General features: G+C 40.4%; 1 protein-coding gene across 1 annotated transcript; it reads left to right on the plus strand.

Moving 5' to 3' along the window:
* The first annotated feature begins 7681 nt into the window (after positions 1 to 7681).
* On the plus strand, positions 7682 to 10709 carry LOC130966351 (uncharacterized). Its single transcript, XM_057891141.1, has 2 exons — positions 7682 to 8154; positions 10271 to 10709. Exons 1-2 carry the CDS (start codon positions 7682 to 7684, stop codon positions 10707 to 10709), a joined length of 912 nt encoding a protein of 303 aa, XP_057747124.1.
* Positions 10710 to 19178: the final 8469 nt, after the last annotated feature.

The following is a 19178-nucleotide window of genomic DNA, read 5'->3' on the forward strand; positions in this document are numbered from 1 at the left end:
AAGAAGAAAAGAGGAGGGAGAATTCGAAAATAATTTTGAAAAGGAGTTAGTAATTTCGAAAATTGGATAAGAAATAAGATTAAATTTAAATTAAAAATAATTAAATTAATTGAAAAGAATTTTTGAAAAAGAGGTGAGATATTTTCGAAAATTAGAGAGGGAAAAGTAGTTAGGTGGTTTTGAAAAAGATGAGAAACAAACAAGAAGTTAGTTAGTTGATTGAAAAAGATTTGAAATCAAAATTTAAAAAGATAAGAAGATAATAAGATATTTTGAAATCAAATTTTGAAAAAGATAAAATTTTGAGAAGGATAAGATAAAAAGATAGGATAAAAGTTTTTAAGAAAAAGATATTTTGAAAAAGATTTAATTTTTAAAATGACTTAACTAACAAGAAACTACAAGATAAGATTCTAGAATTTAAAGATTGAACCTTTCTTATCAAGAAAGTAACAAACTTCAAATTTTTGAACCAATCATATTAATTGTTAGCTAATTTTTGAGAATATGATATAAAAGATAAGAAAAAGATTTTGAAAAATATTATTTTTTTTTAAATTTTGAAAATTATATAAAAAAATGAAAAAGATGTGATTTTTGAAAAAGATTTTGAAAAGATAAGATTTTTTAAAATTGAAAATTTGACTTGACTTGTAAGAAACAACTAATTTTTAAAATTTTTGACTAAGTCAACTCAAATTTTCGAAAATTAGGAGATAAAAAAAGGAAAAGATATTTTTTTGATTTTTGAATTTTTAATTATGAGAGAGAGAAAAACACAAACATGACCCAAAACATAAAAATTTTGGATCAAAACACAAGATGCATGCAAGAACACTATGAATGTCAAGATGAACACCAAGAACACTTTGAAGATCATGATGAACATCAAGAACATATTTTTGAAAAATTCTTGATGCAAAGAAAACATGCAAGACACCAAACTTAGAAATCTTTAATGCATGGACTCTAACAAACGAAAAATGCATATGAAAAACAACAAACAACACAAAACAAGAAATCATCAAGATCAAACAAGAGGACTTATCAAGAACAACTTGAAGATCATGAAGAACACTATGAATGCATGGGATTTTCGAAAAATGCAAGAAAAAATTTCAAAGCATGCAATTGACACCAAACTTAAAAATTGACTCAATACTCAAACAAGAAACACAAAATATTTTTGGTTTTTATGATTTTATGATTTTTTTGGATTTTTATTATTTTTTTCGATAATATTTTTGGAAAAACGAAAAATAAAAGAAAAATTTTTGAAAAAGATTTTTGAAAAGAAAATTACCTAATCTGAGCAACAAGATGAACCGTCAGTTGTCCATACTCGAACAATCCCCGGCAACGGCGCCAAAAACTTGGTGGACGAAATTGTGATCACATCAATGTAGTATTCTTTGTTGTTGTATGGAATCATTATTATGGCACTTATGTGTGGACACAACTCCGTTCAACTAACCAGCAAGTGTACTGGGTCGTTCAAGTAATACCTTACGTGAGTAAGGGTCGATCCCACAGAGATTGTTGGTATGAAGCAAGCTTGGTCACCTTGTACATCTCAGTCAGGTGGATTCAAGTATAATTGGATTATTGGTTTAAATTTGATTAATGGAATAAATAGAAAATAAAGATAAATAAACTAAGATAGAAATACTTATGTAAATCAATAGTGGGAATTTCAGATAGGTGTATGGAGATGCTTTGTTCCTCTTGAAACTCTACTTCACTACTCACTCCTCCTTCAATCCTTCTTACTCCTTTCCATGGCAAGCTGTATGTAGGGCATCACCGTTGTCAATGGCTACATCCCATCCTCTCAGTGAAAATGTTCCTATGCTCTGTCACAGCACGGCTAATCATCTGTCGGTTCTCAATCAGGTTGGAATAGAATCCCTTGATTCTTTTGCGCTTGTCATCACGCCCAGCCTTCAGGAGTTTGAAGCTCGTCACAGTCATTCAATCCCAGAATCCTACTTGGAATACCATAGACAAGGTTTAGACTTTCCGGATCCTCATGAATGCCGCCATCTATCTAGCTTATACCACGAAGATTCTGTTGGGGAATCTAAGAGATATGCGCCCGGCCTAAAGTAGAACGGAAGTGGTTGTCAATCACGCGCGTTCATAGGTGAGAATGATGATGAGTGTCACGGATCATCACATTCATCAAAGTTAAGTGTAACGTATATCTTGGAATAAGAATAAAAGAGAATTGAATAAAAAGTAATAGTAATTGTATTGAAACTTGAGGTACAGCAGAGCTCCACACCCTTAATCTATGGTGTGCAGAAACTCCACCGTTGAAAATACATAAGTGAAAGGTTCAGGCATGGCCGAATGGCTAGCCCCCAAGGTCTCTAGATTCAAAAATACAATCCAGAATAATAATATGATAGTAAAAAGTTCTATTTATAATAAACTAGCTCCTAGGGTTTACATGAGTAAGTAATTGATGCATAAATCCACTTTCGGGGCCCACTTGGTGTATGCTTGGGCTGAGCTTGATCAATCCACGAGCTGAGGCTCCTCTTGGAGTTGAACTCCGAGTTATGACGTGTTTTGGGCGTTCAACTCCGGATCATGACGTTTTTCTGGCGTTTAACTCCAGACAGCAGCATGTACTTGGCGTTCAACGCCAAGTTACGTCGTCAATTTCCGAATAAAGTATGGACTATTATATATTGCCGGAAAGCTCTGGATGTCTACTTTTCAACGCCGTTGAGAACGCGCCAATTGGAGTTCTGTATCTCCAGAAAATCTATTTTGAGTGCAGGGAGGTCAGATTCCAACAGCATCAGCAGTCCTTTTGTCAGCCTTTTTCAGAGTTTTGCTCAAGTCCCTCAATTTCAGCCAGAAATTACCTGAAATCACAGAAAAACACACAAACTCATAGTAAAGTCCAGAAATGTGAATTTAACATAAAAACTAATGAAAACATCCCTAAAAGTAGCTTGAACTTACTAAAAACTACCTAAAAACAATGCCAAAAAGCATATAAATTATCCGCTCATCAGTAACTCACCCCAACTTGAATGCAAACTTTGAATTGAAGACCGCTTTGATCAACCTCCTACCTAAGTTTCACGGGCTTCCCGCACAAGACCCTATTCGACATCTCAAAGAGTTTCATCGTATATGCTCAACCACTAGATGGGAAGGATCCGATGAAGTTGCTATATGGTTGTTTGCTTTCCCTTTCTCTCTTGAGGACAAGGCTAAAGAATGGTTCTACACTCTATCTAGTGAAGTCACCTCCGATTGGGACTTACTTAGAAGAGGATTCTTGGATAAATTCTTGTCCCCGGAGAAGATGGATAGGCTAAGGAAGGAAATGTCTTGTATTGTGCAAGGTGAAACGGAACCACTATACGAGTATTGGGAATGGTTTCGTAAGCTACTAGACGCATACCCCAATCACATGCTTGACACTCAAGTATTGCTTGGATACATATGTCAAGGGATGTGAGAGCAAGATAGAACTCTCTTGGACACCTCTAGCAATGGTTCTTTGTCCAAATATAAAACAGCGGAGGAGGCATGGCAACTTATCATTGACTTAGCCGAATCCAATCAACATATGCGACGAAGAGTCAACCGTCCAAGAACCGTGAATGAGGTATCAACTAGTAGTGAAACCACCGCTCTAACTCAATCCTTGAGCGAAATGACATCCATCTTGAGGCAACTCCAATTGAACCAACAACAACCACAATAACCTCAATCATACCAACAACACTCCCCACCACCTCAACAACACAACCAACAATTGGTTCCTCAAAAAGTGTGTGGCATTTGTTCTTGCTACTCCCACTACACGGATGAGTGCCCGAGCCTTCAAGAAGATAACACCTTGGCGGCTACCCATAATTTCTATGACCGCCCAAATCAAGGGTACTACCAAGGCGGTAATCCTAACCAAGGGCACCCTTATCAAAGAGGAAGCTACAATCAAGGGAGTGGGTACCATAATCAAAATTGGAGAGACAGTCATCAACAAGGGAATAGGGACAACAACAACAATGGAGGAGGTCAAAGATGGAGCAACAACTCACAAAATTTCTCACAAAACCGACCATACAACCCACAAAATCAACCATACAACCAACAAAACCCACAAAGAAACTACCAAACATACCAACCACCACATCAAAGACCACCACCCAACCAATCACAAACTCCTCAACTCACATATGCAACCACCCCCTCCAACCAAGACGAAACACTCCGGACCATCATCCAAGGCCAAAAGGAACTACAAAACACACTTGCTTCCGGTCTCACCGGCCTCACCTCTACACTACAAGCTCTTCTTGCACGAATGGACATACCCACAAATCCCACTCCTCAACCCCCAATCTAAAGCGTCATTCCCTCTCAACCTCAACCCAATCCTAAGGGGGGCATTAATGCCATCACCCTTAGATCCGGAACACAATTAAAAGAGAAAGGAGCAAAGGACTCAAATCCTATCACAATCGCTCAAGGGGAAGAGAGAATAGATATAGAAGAGGCAGTGGAAGAGGAGACACCACAAGTCATAGTTGAGGATGAAGCTCAACCAACAAAGGAGACCCCCAAGGTCAAGAGAACCTTGGAAGAAGAAATTGCTCAACCACTCCCATTTCCAACACTTGCAAAGAAAGCTAGAAAGCGCATAGAACTCAACCCCAAAATGGTAGAAATGTTCAAGAAAGTTGAGGTAACCATCCCCCTCTTTGATGCTATCCATCAAGTTCCCAGATATGCAAAATTCCTTAAAGATCTATGCATGAACAAGGATAGAATTCTTGAATTAGAAACCATCCCATTGGGGAGTTCTATTTCCGCTTTAATGGGAGCATTGCCCGAGAAGTGTGATGATCCGGGCCCTTGTATGGTCACTTGCACCGTTAATGGAGTTCAATTTATAGATTGTATGTGTGACCTCGGAGCATGTGTTAGCATCATGCCGCTCTCCGTTTACCGGGTATTGAAGTTGCCACCACTAAAAAGGTCGACGGCAAGATTTGTCCTAGCGGATAAAAGCATAATAACCGTGACGGGTGTTGCGAAAGACGTATTGGTGAATATCAAAGGGTTGGTGTTTCCGATTGACTTCTATGTCCTTGAAATGCCATCAAGCGAAACCGAGAGAGCATCATCTATCCTACTTGGAAGACCATTTTTGAGAACTTCTAGATTTAAGCTAGATGCCTACTCGGGGACCTACTCATTTGAAATAGATGGGAGAGTCGTAAGTTTTAGCCTAGAAGAAGCAATGAAGCATCCACCGGAGAATCACTCTCTATTCCGGTGTGACCCAATTGACAACATGGTTGTCGAAGTGCACCTTGCAAAGTTAGATGAGAAGTACATGATTGAAGAAGCAAATGAAGGTCCAAGCAAATTAAACACCACACACCATACAAGCCATCCGGAAACTCAAATTCAAAGAACGACAAAAAGATGGAATTGAAGCCACTACCACCCCATTTAAGGTACTCATATCTTGATGAAGCCCAAAAGCTCCCCGTGATAATTGCAAAAGAGTTGACTCCTCAATAAGAAGAAAAATTGCTAGATGTATTGAGGAAAAACAAAAGGGCAATTGGGTGGAGTTTGGCGGATCTAGTGGGAATAAGCCCCCAAGTATGCGAGCATCGCATATTTCTTGAAGAAAGAGCAAAACCGGTCCGACAACCTCAAAGGAGACTTAATCCAACCATTCTTGAGGTTGTGAAAAAAGAAGTCACTAAGCTACTTGAAGCGGACATCATCTATCCTATCTCGGATAGCGAGTGGGTAAGCCCGGTCCAAGTGGTGCCAAAGAAATCTGGGGTGACAACAATCAAAAATAAAAGTGGTGAACTTATAGCAACAAGAGTGCAAAATTCTTGGAGAGTATGCATAGACTACCGAAGGTTGAATGCGGCCACAAGAAAAGATCACTTCCCACTACCATTCATTGATCAAATGCTTGATCGATTAGCCAGTAAATCATATTATTGCTTTCTTGATGGTTACTCCGGATACTTCCAAATTCACATTGCTCTAGAGGACCAAGAAAAAAACCACATTTACTTGCCCCTTTGGAACGTATGCTTACAAGCGTATGCCATTTGGCCTATGCAATGCACCGGCAATGTTTCAAAGATGCATGATGAGCTTATTTGCGGACTTTCTAGAGCAATGTATGGAAGTTTTCATGGACGACTTTAGTGTGTACGGTGATTCATTTGATCATTGCTTAGGTAACCTTAAAAAAGTCTTAGAGAGATGCACCAAAACAAACCTTGTTTTAAATTTTGAAAAATGTCATTTCATGGTCAAACAAGGCATTGTTTTGGGACACATAGTCTCAAAAGAAGGCATCTCCGTAGATCCGGCAAAAATAAATGTCATATCTAGTTTACCTTACCCCTCCTCCGAGAGGGAAGTCCGCTCTTTTCTTGGACATGCAGGATTCTACCGGAGATTCATCAAAGACGTTAGCAAGGTGGCCTTACCTCTCTCTCGACTACTACAAAAAGACACTGAATTTGAGCTGAGCAAGGAATGTATGGAAGCATATGACAAACTTAAAGTAGCCTTGACACAAGCTCCTATTGTGCGAGGACCGAACTGGACTCAACCATTTGAAATCATGTGTGATGCTTCGAATTATGCGATAGGAGCCGCGTTAGCACAACGCGAGGGTAAGATTCCCTATGTCATAGCTTATGCTTCCAAAACACTAGACGGAGCCCAATCCAACTACACTACTACCGAAAAGGAACTCCTAGCTATTGTTTTTGCTTTGGACAAGTTCCGAGCCTATCTTCTTGGTTCCAAGGTTGTAGTGTACTCGGATCACGCGGCACTAAAGTATTTGTTGGCCAAAAAGGAATCAAAACCGAGATTAATTCGTTGGGTGCTTTTGTTACAAGAATTTGACTTGGAGATCAAGGATAGGAGTGGTTCCCAAAACCTAGTGGCAGACCATCTAAGTCGCCTCGAACACACAAAAGGCGACACCACTCCTATCAATGACTCCTTCCCTTTAGATGCTTTGCACGCAATCTCGAAAGTAGTTCCTTGGTATGCCCCAATAGCAAACTACTTGGTTTCACGCACTCTCCCTCCCAATCTCAACAAACATCAAAAGGATAAGCTGAAAAGCGAATCCAAATACTATGTTTGGGACGATCCCTATTTGTGGAGGTGTGGCGTGGACCAAGTAGTGCGACGGTGCATACCTCAAACCGAATTCCAAGCAATCTTGGACGCTTGCCATGCTTCCGAAGGAGGTGGCCACTACGGCCCCCAAAGAACGGCAAGAAAGGTCCTTGATTGCAGATTTTGGTGGCCAACCCTTCTCAAAGATTCTTCTCTCTATTGCAAATCTTGTCCCCAATGCATTCGGTTTGGAAATATTTCTAAGAAGGACGAAATCCCCCAACAAAATATGCTTTTTTGTGAAATTTTTGATGTATGGGGAATCGACTTCATGGGACCATTTCCAAATTCCAATGGCTTTCTTTACATCTTGTTAGCCGTCAATTATGTGTCAAAATGGGTGGAGGCAATCCCCACCAGAACGGATGATGCTCATGTTGTTTATTCTTTTGTGAGGAACAATATCATCTGTCGCTTTGGCTCCCCAAGAGCAATCATAAGTGACCAAGGATCCCACTTTTGCAACAAAAAAATGGACGGCCTCATGAGAAAGTACGGCATCATACACAAAGTCGCCACGGCTTACCACCCTCAGACAAATGGCCAAGCCGAGGTTTCTAACCGGGAAATCAAATATGTGTTGGAAAGGATTGTGAAGCCGAATCGGAAGGATTGGAGCGCTAAACTCTCCGATGCACTTTGGGCTTATCGAACGGCTTATAAAACACCCATTGGCATGAGCCCCTTTAGGCTTGTATATGGTAAAGCATGCCACTTACCGGTAGAAATTGAACACAAAGCTTATTGGGCCATAAAGGAATGTAATATGAGCTTGGGTGGAGCCGGAGTAGAGAGAAAGCTTCAATTAGCGGAATTGGAATGCTTAAGATTAGAAGCTTATGACAACTCTAGACTTTACAAGGAAAAGATGAAAGCCATCCATGACAAGAACATTAGGAGAAGGGAATTCCGACCCGGTGAGCTAGTCCTTCTTTACAACTCAAGGTTGAGATTACTACCCGGAAAGCTTAGATCAAGGTGGGATGGACCCTACCAAGTGGAGAAAGTAGAACCCTATGGGGTCTACCACTTGCGCCACCCATCAAGTCCGGACATTTTCAAGGTAAATGGGCACCGTCTCAAATTGTACCATGGTGAGCAAAGAAAGAACTCCAAGGAATTTGAAGTATTCCTCTTGAGGGATGCACCTCTTGAACAAGAACTTTGAGCTAGTGAAAGTCCAACTTAAGGACGGTAAACAAAAGTGCTAGGTGGGAGACACCCCACCATGGTAAGATCTTCCTTTGTACATAGCCATTGCATCATTCTTTGATTGACACTTGCTTAACACTTGACTTCATGTTTGGTAGCTAGGTAATAGATGTAGTTGTTAGCTAGATTTCAATTCTAATTCTGCTTCATTTGTTGAGTTCATTGGTAGTTTATCAAGTTAAAACGTCCTTCTATAGTGCTTAAGTGGCTGTTTGGAGGGTTGGAATGCTAAAAGTGGTGCGGAAACATGCAAACTTTGAGGAAGGCACCCTTCTGCGCGTGCGCGCACCTGGCGCGCGCGCGTCCTTGAAGCATTTATCGACCATCCGCGCGGACGCGCACCGTGCGCGGACGCGTGGATCGACAAAAGCAACCCTCCACATATTTTCCAGAGAGTTGAGCCAACACCACGCCAGCCCCATGCTTGAGGCACAGGCCAATCACGCGTGCGCGCACATGGCGCGTACGCACGCTTTTTACAAATATGCAGATCGGCGCGCTAGCGCACTGTGCGCGTCCGCGCCGATAACCCTTTTTGCACTCCTGGTACATTTTCCAGAGAGTTAGGCCACTCTCGGGCCTGTACTAAGCCACCAGCCCAGCACCTCTGCCGCGTGCACGCACCTGGCGCGCACGCGTCCATATGCTCGCAACACAAAGTGCGCGCGCGCGCCCCTCGCCCTGCACCCTCCTCTATGCCACTCCACAGAGAGTTAGGCCCACCCTAGGCCCATCTCATGCCTGGGGCATAACCACATTGACGCGCGTGCACACCGTGCGTGCGCGCGCCAACAGCCCTGCAGCCAACTTCTGGTACTTCGTCCAGAGAGTTGTGCCACCTCTAAGCCACCCTTGTGCTACCAGCCCAAGTGCATGGGCGCGTGTGCGCAACGTGCGCGCGCGCGCCCTTACTCCACCTCGCTCCCTTGCGTGAGCGCGCACCATGCGCGCACGTGTGGGTGATCGACGCCAACTTAATAGGGAGCATACTTGCCCCCTTCATTCTTCTTCTCCTTTCCCTCTTCTTCTCACTCTCTCTACTACCCACCCACCTACTACCATTTCTTCTTCTAGTCAACCGCCTCCTACCACCTACCTCCGGTGGCCCCACATTACCCCTCCACTCTCCATCACTCCACTCTACAACTTCTTCTTCCGTATCCTCTTCCATCTCTCAAGGTACTATACTAAGCTCCCCTCTTGCTCCACCTCTCTCTTTTTGATTCTTAGTCATTTAGTTTCATTTTCTTTTTGGTAGTCTCTTTCCTTTTCTCCTCCCTCTTTTTAGTTACTTCTTTGGGGTGTTTTTGTTTTTTTTTTCATTTAACTCTTCATAGGCATTTGGGTCCTACATTCTCTTACATTGGTAGATGAGATGTGTTGCTTGATTTTCTTACAACCACTGTGCACTGTAGTCATTAATAATGGATTGTGGAGTGTTACATTGCTTTCACCTTCATCTAATTACATACTACAAAAAGGATGCACGCCAAGTGTTTGACGAAAGGCATACTTGAGTTTTGAGCTCATTTTGACTAATTGCCTCTCAACTAATCACTTTTGGGTGCATCCCCACATTCTCCAATCCATCCACTCACCTTTTCATAACTTGCTTCCCACTTTTGGTATTTGAGGGTGTATGCTTCTCATGCTTCTTACTTGCATGCTTAAACTACACTTGCACCACATGTAAATGATTTGCCTTGCTCTTCACATGTTATCTTAGTTACATGTTGCAGCTGTCATGTAATAATGATACCCATATTCTATGGCATAACTTTTCATTGCATAATCGCATTCAATTACGCTTCTTTGGGTTTGATGTTATCCCCTTTCTTTGCTATCACAGGATGGTCATCAAAAAGAACAAAGGGAAAGCCCCGAAGAAGCCAGCTTCCAATAGAGCGCGCCAAGAACTAACGGCCAAGCCACTCCTGAAGAAGGCTAAGGGCCCCGTTGACGTTCTAGAGAAGGACAACCCTCCAAAGGATTCAAATAAGTTTCCTAACCGCTACTGCAAACTTGTTTACTCAAGAATGATTGAAAGAAATTATCACCCGGAGCCTCTTCTAGTCCTACCGGCTCACCTCACTCCGATAGTGATGCCACACATTGACCGGAGGCAATGGAGGTTCCTCTTGAGGCAACCAAAGGAGGCCAATCTCTCATGGGTGGTGGAATTCTACTCCAACTACCACTCACCCCTTCTCACATCAATATTTATGCGCGGAAGCAAGTGTCAGTCACAGTGGAAACCATCCGAGAAGTCCTTGGGATTGGGCCGTTGACGGATGGATATGATGCCTACCAAGAAGTCTTGACTACATGCGATGACCGTGTGTTCGATTGGAGCGCGATCCTCCGCGTAATTGCTTTACCCGACGCATATTGGATTCGGGGGACCATAAAGCAAAGACCAAAGGGTTTAGATGTCCGCCACCTCACTCAAGAAGCCACGTCATGGCCCAAATTCTAGCTCACTACGTGCTCCCGAGCACCCATGGGTCATCCATTACCGCCGAGCTTGCATTATTGATATGGTGCATCTTAACCGAGAAACCGGTCGACATTTCGCATGCCATTCACAATTCCATGGGGCGCATTCATGCCAAGGGAAATCTACCATTCCCCGCTATGGTGACCGAATTAGTTGCAATGGCCGGCGTCAACCGAGAGGCTAAGGATAGGAGAACCTCAATTCCGGTGGAGGGCGATGTTATTCCGACCAAGAGGTGCCTCAAGCCTCCAGAATTCACCAAGGACATTGGACTACCCACACCAACTCGCAACACTACCACATCATCTACACCACAAAAATTAGTCGCCCAACGCCTTGAAGACCTTCACAAGAAGTTGGACCGTTATGAGAGGCGTAACCAACGCCGATACGCTCACTTGAAGAAACTTCTAAGCGTAGTCACCCCACCTATGGAGGAACCAGATATCTCCACATCCACCGCAACTTCAAGCGGAGATAGCGATGACATTGGAGATGAGGGACACTCGGGACTTGACCACCCATTGCGCCTAACATATAGCACAGAGGACCGTGCTAAGTTTTAAGTGTGGGGAGGTCGGCCGACCGATCTCCATAGGTAACACCTGAATAAGTTCTTGTTCTTTGAACTCCTTTGTAATTAGGATAGGTTGCATGATTAGGTCTTAGTTGACACCATTTGCATGATAAGTTTACTTGGTTGGAACAATGAAACTCTTTCTTAGGAAACCAATACTTTGGGGCAACCGTGGCATTGCCAATTTTAAACATTTTGATGTCAAATTTGCATGAAGAATTATATTTTGGAACATGAATTTTGAGTTAAGAACACAAGCTAGTGAGCTTTGAGCCTTGTTTTGTGGCTACATCTTATAGTCACCTACTGTCCTTCTTGTGTGCAATTGTTTTCTCTCTATGAGTGTGATCCTTGATTTGTTTGATTCTTTATATCCATTATTTTGTGTATTCATGCATTTATATGATTGAGGCCATCATTTCATTAGCTCACTTACCCAATTGGCCTTACCTTTTATCTTCCTTTGTTAGCCAACTTGAGCCGACGCTTAACCCACTTATTCTTATTTTAGCACATTACAAGCCTTAAAGCGGAAAACAATGAATGTCCTTTATTTGGATCTTTGATTGGCTTAGGCTAGTGAGTGTGAGTGTCATCCAAGAGTGGGAAAACTTTGGGACATTGGTTGGGATAAAAGGGTGTTTGTGTTTTGTATTTTTATATTGGGAAATTGGTACATGATGACATGTCATCATATACCTATTTTTCTATGCTTTTTCATACAAGAAATTGATGATTTGTGCTTAAATATTGAATGCTTTTATACTTAATTGGTATATTTCCTTGATCTTTTAATTTTATAAATCTTGTAGGAAATAAGAAGAAAAAGAAGCAAAGAAGCACAAAAAAAGGAGAAAAAAAGAGCTTTGGGACACACTTTGAAGTTGGAGCACACTTTGGAGCCTTAGGTCACGCTTTTAAAAGCGTGGCCCATGACCAAATTAAAGGAGAATAGGCAATCAGCACACACTGCCCTGCTCTTGCCAAGGGCAGAGCAGTATCGTGATGCAAAGTGAGGTTGGAAGCAAGAATTTTCGCTAAGGTAAAATCTGGGCGCTCACAACATGACCATGCCTCCTTCAAAGGGCTATAACTTGAGCTACAAACGTCCAATTGATGTGCTTCCAGTTGCGTTGAAAAGCTGACATTCAGAGCTTTCCAACGATATATAGCAATCCATAATTGGCGCACAATTGAGGTATGAGTGAAAGGCATCTTTAAGGGCCAAAAATAAGTGAAAATAAACCAAAGTGCTTCCACCAAGGTTCGAAGCTGGAGCCTCACTCCAAAGCAAGTAGCACTCATTTTTCTGCTCTACCCTCTTGGAGAGCAGGGCAATGTCATGCTCTCTTCATGGAAAATAAAGGAAAATTGCTCCCCCAAATGCTTTCACTAAGGTTCGAACACAAGACCTTCAAGGAAGTAAAGGCTTAGGCGCTACTCCTTGGCGCACACAAGCACAATTTGGCACGGTCAAGGAACTTGGTGCGCGCACAAGGCCACACCATGACAACATTGCCCTGCCCTCCACAAGGGCAAGGCAGCATCCTGAATGCCTCTCCCACACTTCACACGCAACATGCTTCCTCACACAACTTCCCTGCTCTGCCCTCCACAAGAGCAGGGCAGCCTCCTGGAAGCCACTTTCTCATGGGCCAAAAATTGGATTAAAAATCCAATTAAATTCATTTCTTCACCAAATTAAAAGCCCATCCAAATTCCAAAATCCAAGAATAGAAAGTGTATAAATAGGAGATAGTTTGATGTAATTAGGACCTTTCTTTTGATTTTTGAATTTTCACATCTTTAGACTTGATTTTGAGAGCTTGGAACTGAGATTTTAGAGAATTGGGAAGGAGAATTGATCTCTCTTCTTCCTTGTTCTTGCTGGAGTATTTTTTATTTTTCTTGTTTGAATCTTGAGTGTGAAGAATTGAGGAATTTCTGTCTCAATCTCCATTTAAGATCCCTTTGATTATCTCACTGCATAATTGAATTGAATCCAATTTCCTTTACTACTTCCTCTTTAATTTCTTGTTAATTGCTTTGTGAATTTGGATCTGGGAAGGCAATTGAGATCTAGACTTTGCTATCTAGTCTCTGGAGTCTTGAGATCCCATTTTCCTTTTGGTTCTTTTGTGAACCCCTGCTGCAATTTATTTTCCCTTTCTGTTTAAGATCTAACAGAACTCAAATCATCTCTTGCTTTGATAATTGTTGCAATTTAATTTCCCTCGCTTGAATCCTGAAATCCCAGTCCTCATTTCCCTTTTCATTATTGCAATTTATATTTCTTGCACTTTAAGTTATTGCAATTTACATTTCTTGCACTTTAAGTTTCAGTCATTTAATTTCTTGTTCTTTAAGATTCAGCTCTTTTACTTTCAGTTTTCTTTAATTTCTGCAATTCTTCCCTTCCCCTTTACATTTTCTGTCATTTACTTACTGTTGGATACAAAATCACTCAACCAAAACTTGATTCGCTTGACTAAATCAACCACTCAACTAAAATTGCTCAATCCTTCAATCCTTGTGGGATCGACCTCACTCCCGTGAGTTTTATTACTTGATGCGACCCGGTACACTTGCCAGTGAGTTTTGTGTTGGATCGTTTTCCACACATCAAGTTTTTGGCGCCGTTGCCGGGGATTGATTTAGATCAACAATGATTAAGTGGGTGAGAAGTCTAGATCAAGCATTTTCTTTTTTTTGTTCTCTGTTTTAAAGTTGAAACCAAGGTGTTTGTGTTTTTGCCTCACTAAGCAAAACTCATATCTGATATGAGTAATTTCAATTTTCATTGGTGTTGTGTTTTACAAAATTCAAATGGAGTTCACCTCATCTTTTAATCAAACAAACTTCATGGGATATTGCCCACCATCACAATATGATTCAAGTCATTATTCTAATGATGGTTGGGAATATCACCAAGAAGATACAAATTCTGAGCACTTCAATCAATGGAGACTTGCTCCAGAGTCACAAATTGATCAAGCTGAGCACATGAGATACTGTCCAGAACTACAGAATGACTTATATCATTATCCTCATAGTGTCTGGACATATCAAGAAGAATGTGAACAATCAGTTAAAATGGGACACCTTCCAGAGACACAATCCAGATTTTGATGAGTCTAACAACTACTCATATTGTGGCTGGGAAATTCAAAATCAAAGAAATCTTAGTAATCCATACTGTGATGAGTTCAATAATTCTTCAAATTGTGATTCAGAGGATCTCCTTCAAAAGTTCAGAGGATTTTTTGAAAGACAAGAACAAGCCTGGAAAAGGAAAGAAATCCTCCGTCAGAGGACAAATGAGCACCTGGAGAACATAAGGAAACACTTAGAACCATCAAACAGTAAAAATCAATTTGTGAGAGAGGAAGTGGAAAAACAAGAACAAAAGGTCCTTGTGTCAAGTGAAATTGCAATGAAAGATGAGGAACATGAGCCAAGGATTTTGTATTCACAAAAGCCACTTGAGGTAACAAAGAAACATGAACACTCACAACCCTCACAAACTTCCCTTGAATCTGTGATCGAAAAATATAAAGAGGAGATGAAGAAATCTTGGGAAGAATAACAAACCTCCTCCATAAAAGAACTATTAAGTCAAATGTTGAGTGCAAAGAAAGGAGTGGAGGAGCAAGAAAGTGAGGAAGTCGTTCCAGAAAAGTCACATTCAATTGAAGTGGAGAAGTGCAAAGAGGAAAAGCTCATGGAACCACCAATGCAAGAGGCTCTTAATGAAGAAATCACTCCAATAATCACACAGCAACCAAGTCTTAAATCCAAAGAAGTGAAGGCAACTAGCAAGAACACCAATTCTGTCCCTAATCCAGCAAGCAAGATCAATCAAGCCATTTGCAAAAGGAAGCTTGCTGAGGAAAGGCCAAGACAAGGGACACTAGCTGAATCTTTCCCTCCTTTGAGGTCATTCCTCTTAACAAACTGGAAGAAGAGGAAGAAAGTGAAGAACAACATGTCAAGCTAATGACACTAAAAGAGCACTTGTTGGGAGGTAACCCAACCGTAGGTATAATTTCTCTTCTCTGCTTTGTTTTCTTTCTTTGCTTTGTTTAAATTCAATAAATTGGCATATGGTTACATTCTAAGTTTGGTGTTGCCATACAGCACATTATTTTCAATCTTTTTGGATGATTGCATCAAATCAAAAAAATGAAAGTGACACACTAAGATTCTAAGTTTGGTGTGCCACCTATTTTTCTATGCAAATCATTCAGCAACACCACTTGTCTGCATAACCATAATGTCTTTGCAGTGTTAATTTTCTTTTGGTTTGATATTTTGTTATTCTGTTTACTTTAGTTAATTCTTTGTTTTTAATGCTTTTATTTTAGTTTGCTTATTTACTGTGTTTGTTAATACATTACCAAGAGAGCTTTATTAATGACAGATTCTTAGCTTGGTGATTGTACTTAATAAATAACAGTTTCATTTGCTTGGTTTTAATTCAAATAAGTGGACATAGGATTGCATTCTAAGTTTGGTGTTGCTATGCAACACAATTTGCTTCAAATCTTTACTGGATACTTGCATTGATTCCAAGTGAAAGTGTCACACTAAGTTTGGTGTGCCACTTATCTTTTATGCAATGTATTGTGCTCACCTTCTTAAGTTTGCAATCACAATGTCTCTGTCTCTTGTGCCTTGATTATTATCTTTAATTTTGCTTGCTTAAAACACATGTGCTACTAACATTTCATTGTGTAAGACATTCATGATCCATCTTAGCCCCATAGCCATTGTTCTAATTGTTGCTTGAGGATAAGCAAGCATTCTGAGTTGGTATGGGAAGGAGAAGAATGGGAGGAAAATGACAACAATAGAGAAGATGAATTGCAAGGTTGTAAAGTTCCTTTTCCTCTCATTTATTTCCAGCACTTTAAATTGCATGATTGTCTTTATATTTTCTGTATGCATGTGTGGTATGACTAAGCATAGCTTGAATTTGATTTGAAATATATTGTTGTGACATTATGACTACCAACTTGAGTTTTGTGAATTCAAAAGCAAAAAAGCATCATGATCATAAACAAACAAGGAACTAAAGAAGAATTTAGCATGTGCATACAAGTATTGGAAAGCTAGTATGATTGATTGTTGCTCAATTGCATTGGATTTTATTTAATTGAAGTTTTTCATTTAGTACATTTTGTGAAATCTTTTGAAATCATGAAAACCTTGAAGAAGCAAATACAATTAAAGCAAGAAAAGAAAAAGGGAAAGAATGAGAAAGCTGAAGGCTCTGAGTACCAATGGCAATTTATTTGCTAAGTGCTTGTGGTGTTTATGTATCAAGCCAAATGCTTGAAAACAAAACACTTAGAAGTCAAGGCTAGGCTCAAGTGCAAAAGCACTCCCTCAAAGCTCAAGGCTCTAAGCATCAATGATTAGAGAGTCAAGAAAAGAAAAGAAAAATGAGCTTAATAAAGTCCTCTAATTAAATGCTTGTGGTGCTTATGTATCAAGTGGTAATACTTGAAAACAAAGCATTTAGAAGTCGTAGCTTTGTTATTAACTCATGGGGCAAAGCACCCAAAAGGAGAAGCTAAAAAAAATCAAAAGCTTGTTTCAAGGAAGAATTATAAGAAAAAGATTTCATAAAATGAGCTAGATAGAAGCATCAATCATTTACATTTCTTTTGTGATTGAAGCATGCATAGAAAACTAGCTAACCATGAACATTGAGTTGCTATTCTTCTTACCTTGGATTGTCAATCTTTATTGCATGATTCTTTTCTTGCTTGGGGACAAGCAAGGTTTAAGTTTGGTGTTGTGATGACATGTCATCATATACCTATTTTTCTATGTTTTTTTCATACAAGAAATTGATGATTTGTGCTTAAATATTGAATGCTTTTATACTTAATTGGTATATTTCCTTGATCTTTTAATTTTATAAATCTTGTAGGAAATAAGAAGAAAAAGAAGCAAAGAAGCACAAAAAAAGGAGAAAAAAAGAGCTTTGGGACACACTTTGAAGTTGGAGCACACTTTGGAGCCTTAGGCCACGCTTTTAAAAGCGTGGCCCATGACCAAATTAAAGGAGAATAGGCAATCAGCACACACTGCCCTGCTCTTGCCAAGGGCAGAGCAGTATCGTGATGCAAAGTGAGGTTGGAAGCAAGAATTTTCGCTAAGGTAAAATCTGGGCGCTCACAGCATGACCATGCCTCCTTCAAAGGGCTATAACTTGAGCTACAAATGTCCAATTGATGTGCTTCCAGTTGCGTTGAAAAGCTGACATTCAGAGCTTTCCAACGATATATAGCAATCCATAATTGGCGCACAATTGAGGTATGAGTGAAAGGCATCTTTAAGGGCCAAAAATAAGTGAAAATAAACCAAAGTGCTTCCACCAAGGTTCGAAGCTGGAGCCTCACTCCAAAGCAAGTAGCACTCATTTTTCTGCTCTGCCCTCTTGGAGAGCAGGGCAATGTCATGCTCTCTTCATGGAAAATAAAGGAAAATTGCTCCCCCAAATGCTTTCACTAAGGTTCGAACACAAGACCTTCAAGGAAGTAAAGGCTTAGGCGCTACTCCTTGGCGCACACAAGCACAATTTGGCACGGTCAAGGAACTTGGTGCGCGCACAAGGCCGCACCATGACAACATTGCCCTGCCCTCCACAAGGGCAGGGCAGCATCCTGAATGCCTCTCCCACACTTCGCACGCAACATGCTTCCTCACACAACTTCCCTGCTCTGCCCTCCACAAGAGCAGGGCAGCCTCCTGGAAGCCACTTTCTCATGGGCCAAAAATTGGATTAAAAATCCAATTAAATTCATTTCTTCACCAAATTAAAAGCCCATCCAAATTCCAAAATCCAAGAATAGAAAGTGTATAAATAGGAGATAGTTTGATGTAATTAGGACCTTTCTTTTGATTTTTGAATTTTCACATCTTTAGACTTGATTTTGAGAGCTTGGAACTGAGATTTTAGAGAATTGGGAAGGAGAATTGATCTCTCTTCTTCCTTGTTCTTGCTGGAGTATTTTTTATTTTTCTTGTTTGAATCTTGAGTGTGAAGAATTGAGGAATTTCTGTCTCAATCTCCATTTAAGATCCCTTTGATTATCTCACTGCATAATTGAATTGAATCCAATTTCCTTTACTACTTCCTCTTTAATTTCTTGTTAATTGCTTTGTGAATTTGGATCTGGGAAGGCAATTGAGATCTAGACTTTGCTATCTAGTCTCTGGAGTCTTGAGATCCCATTTTCCTTTTGGTTCTTCTGTGAACCCCTGCTGCAATTTATTTTCCCTTTCTGTTTAAGATCTAACAGAACTCAAATCATCTCTTGCTTTGATAATTACTGCAATTTATATTTCTTGCACTTTAAGTTACTGCAATTTACATTTCTTGCACTTTAAGTTTCAGTCATTTAATTTCTTGTTCTTTAAGATTCAGCTCTTTTACTTTCAGTTTTCTTTAATTTCTGCAATTCTTCCCTCCCCCTTTACATTTTCTGTCATTTACTTACTGTTGGATACAAAATCACTCAACCAAAACTTGATTCGCTTGACTAAATCAACCACTCAACTAAAATTGCTCAATCCTTCAATCCTTGTGGGATCGACCTCACTCCCGTGAGTTTTATTACTTGATGCGACCTGGTACACTTGCCGGTGAGTTTTGTGTTGGATCGTTTTCCA

This window comes from Arachis stenosperma, chromosome 3 (genome assembly GCF_014773155.1).
Source record: "Arachis stenosperma cultivar V10309 chromosome 3, arast.V10309.gnm1.PFL2, whole genome shotgun sequence".
In the NCBI taxonomy this organism is placed as follows: domain Eukaryota; kingdom Viridiplantae; phylum Streptophyta; class Magnoliopsida; order Fabales; family Fabaceae; genus Arachis; species Arachis stenosperma.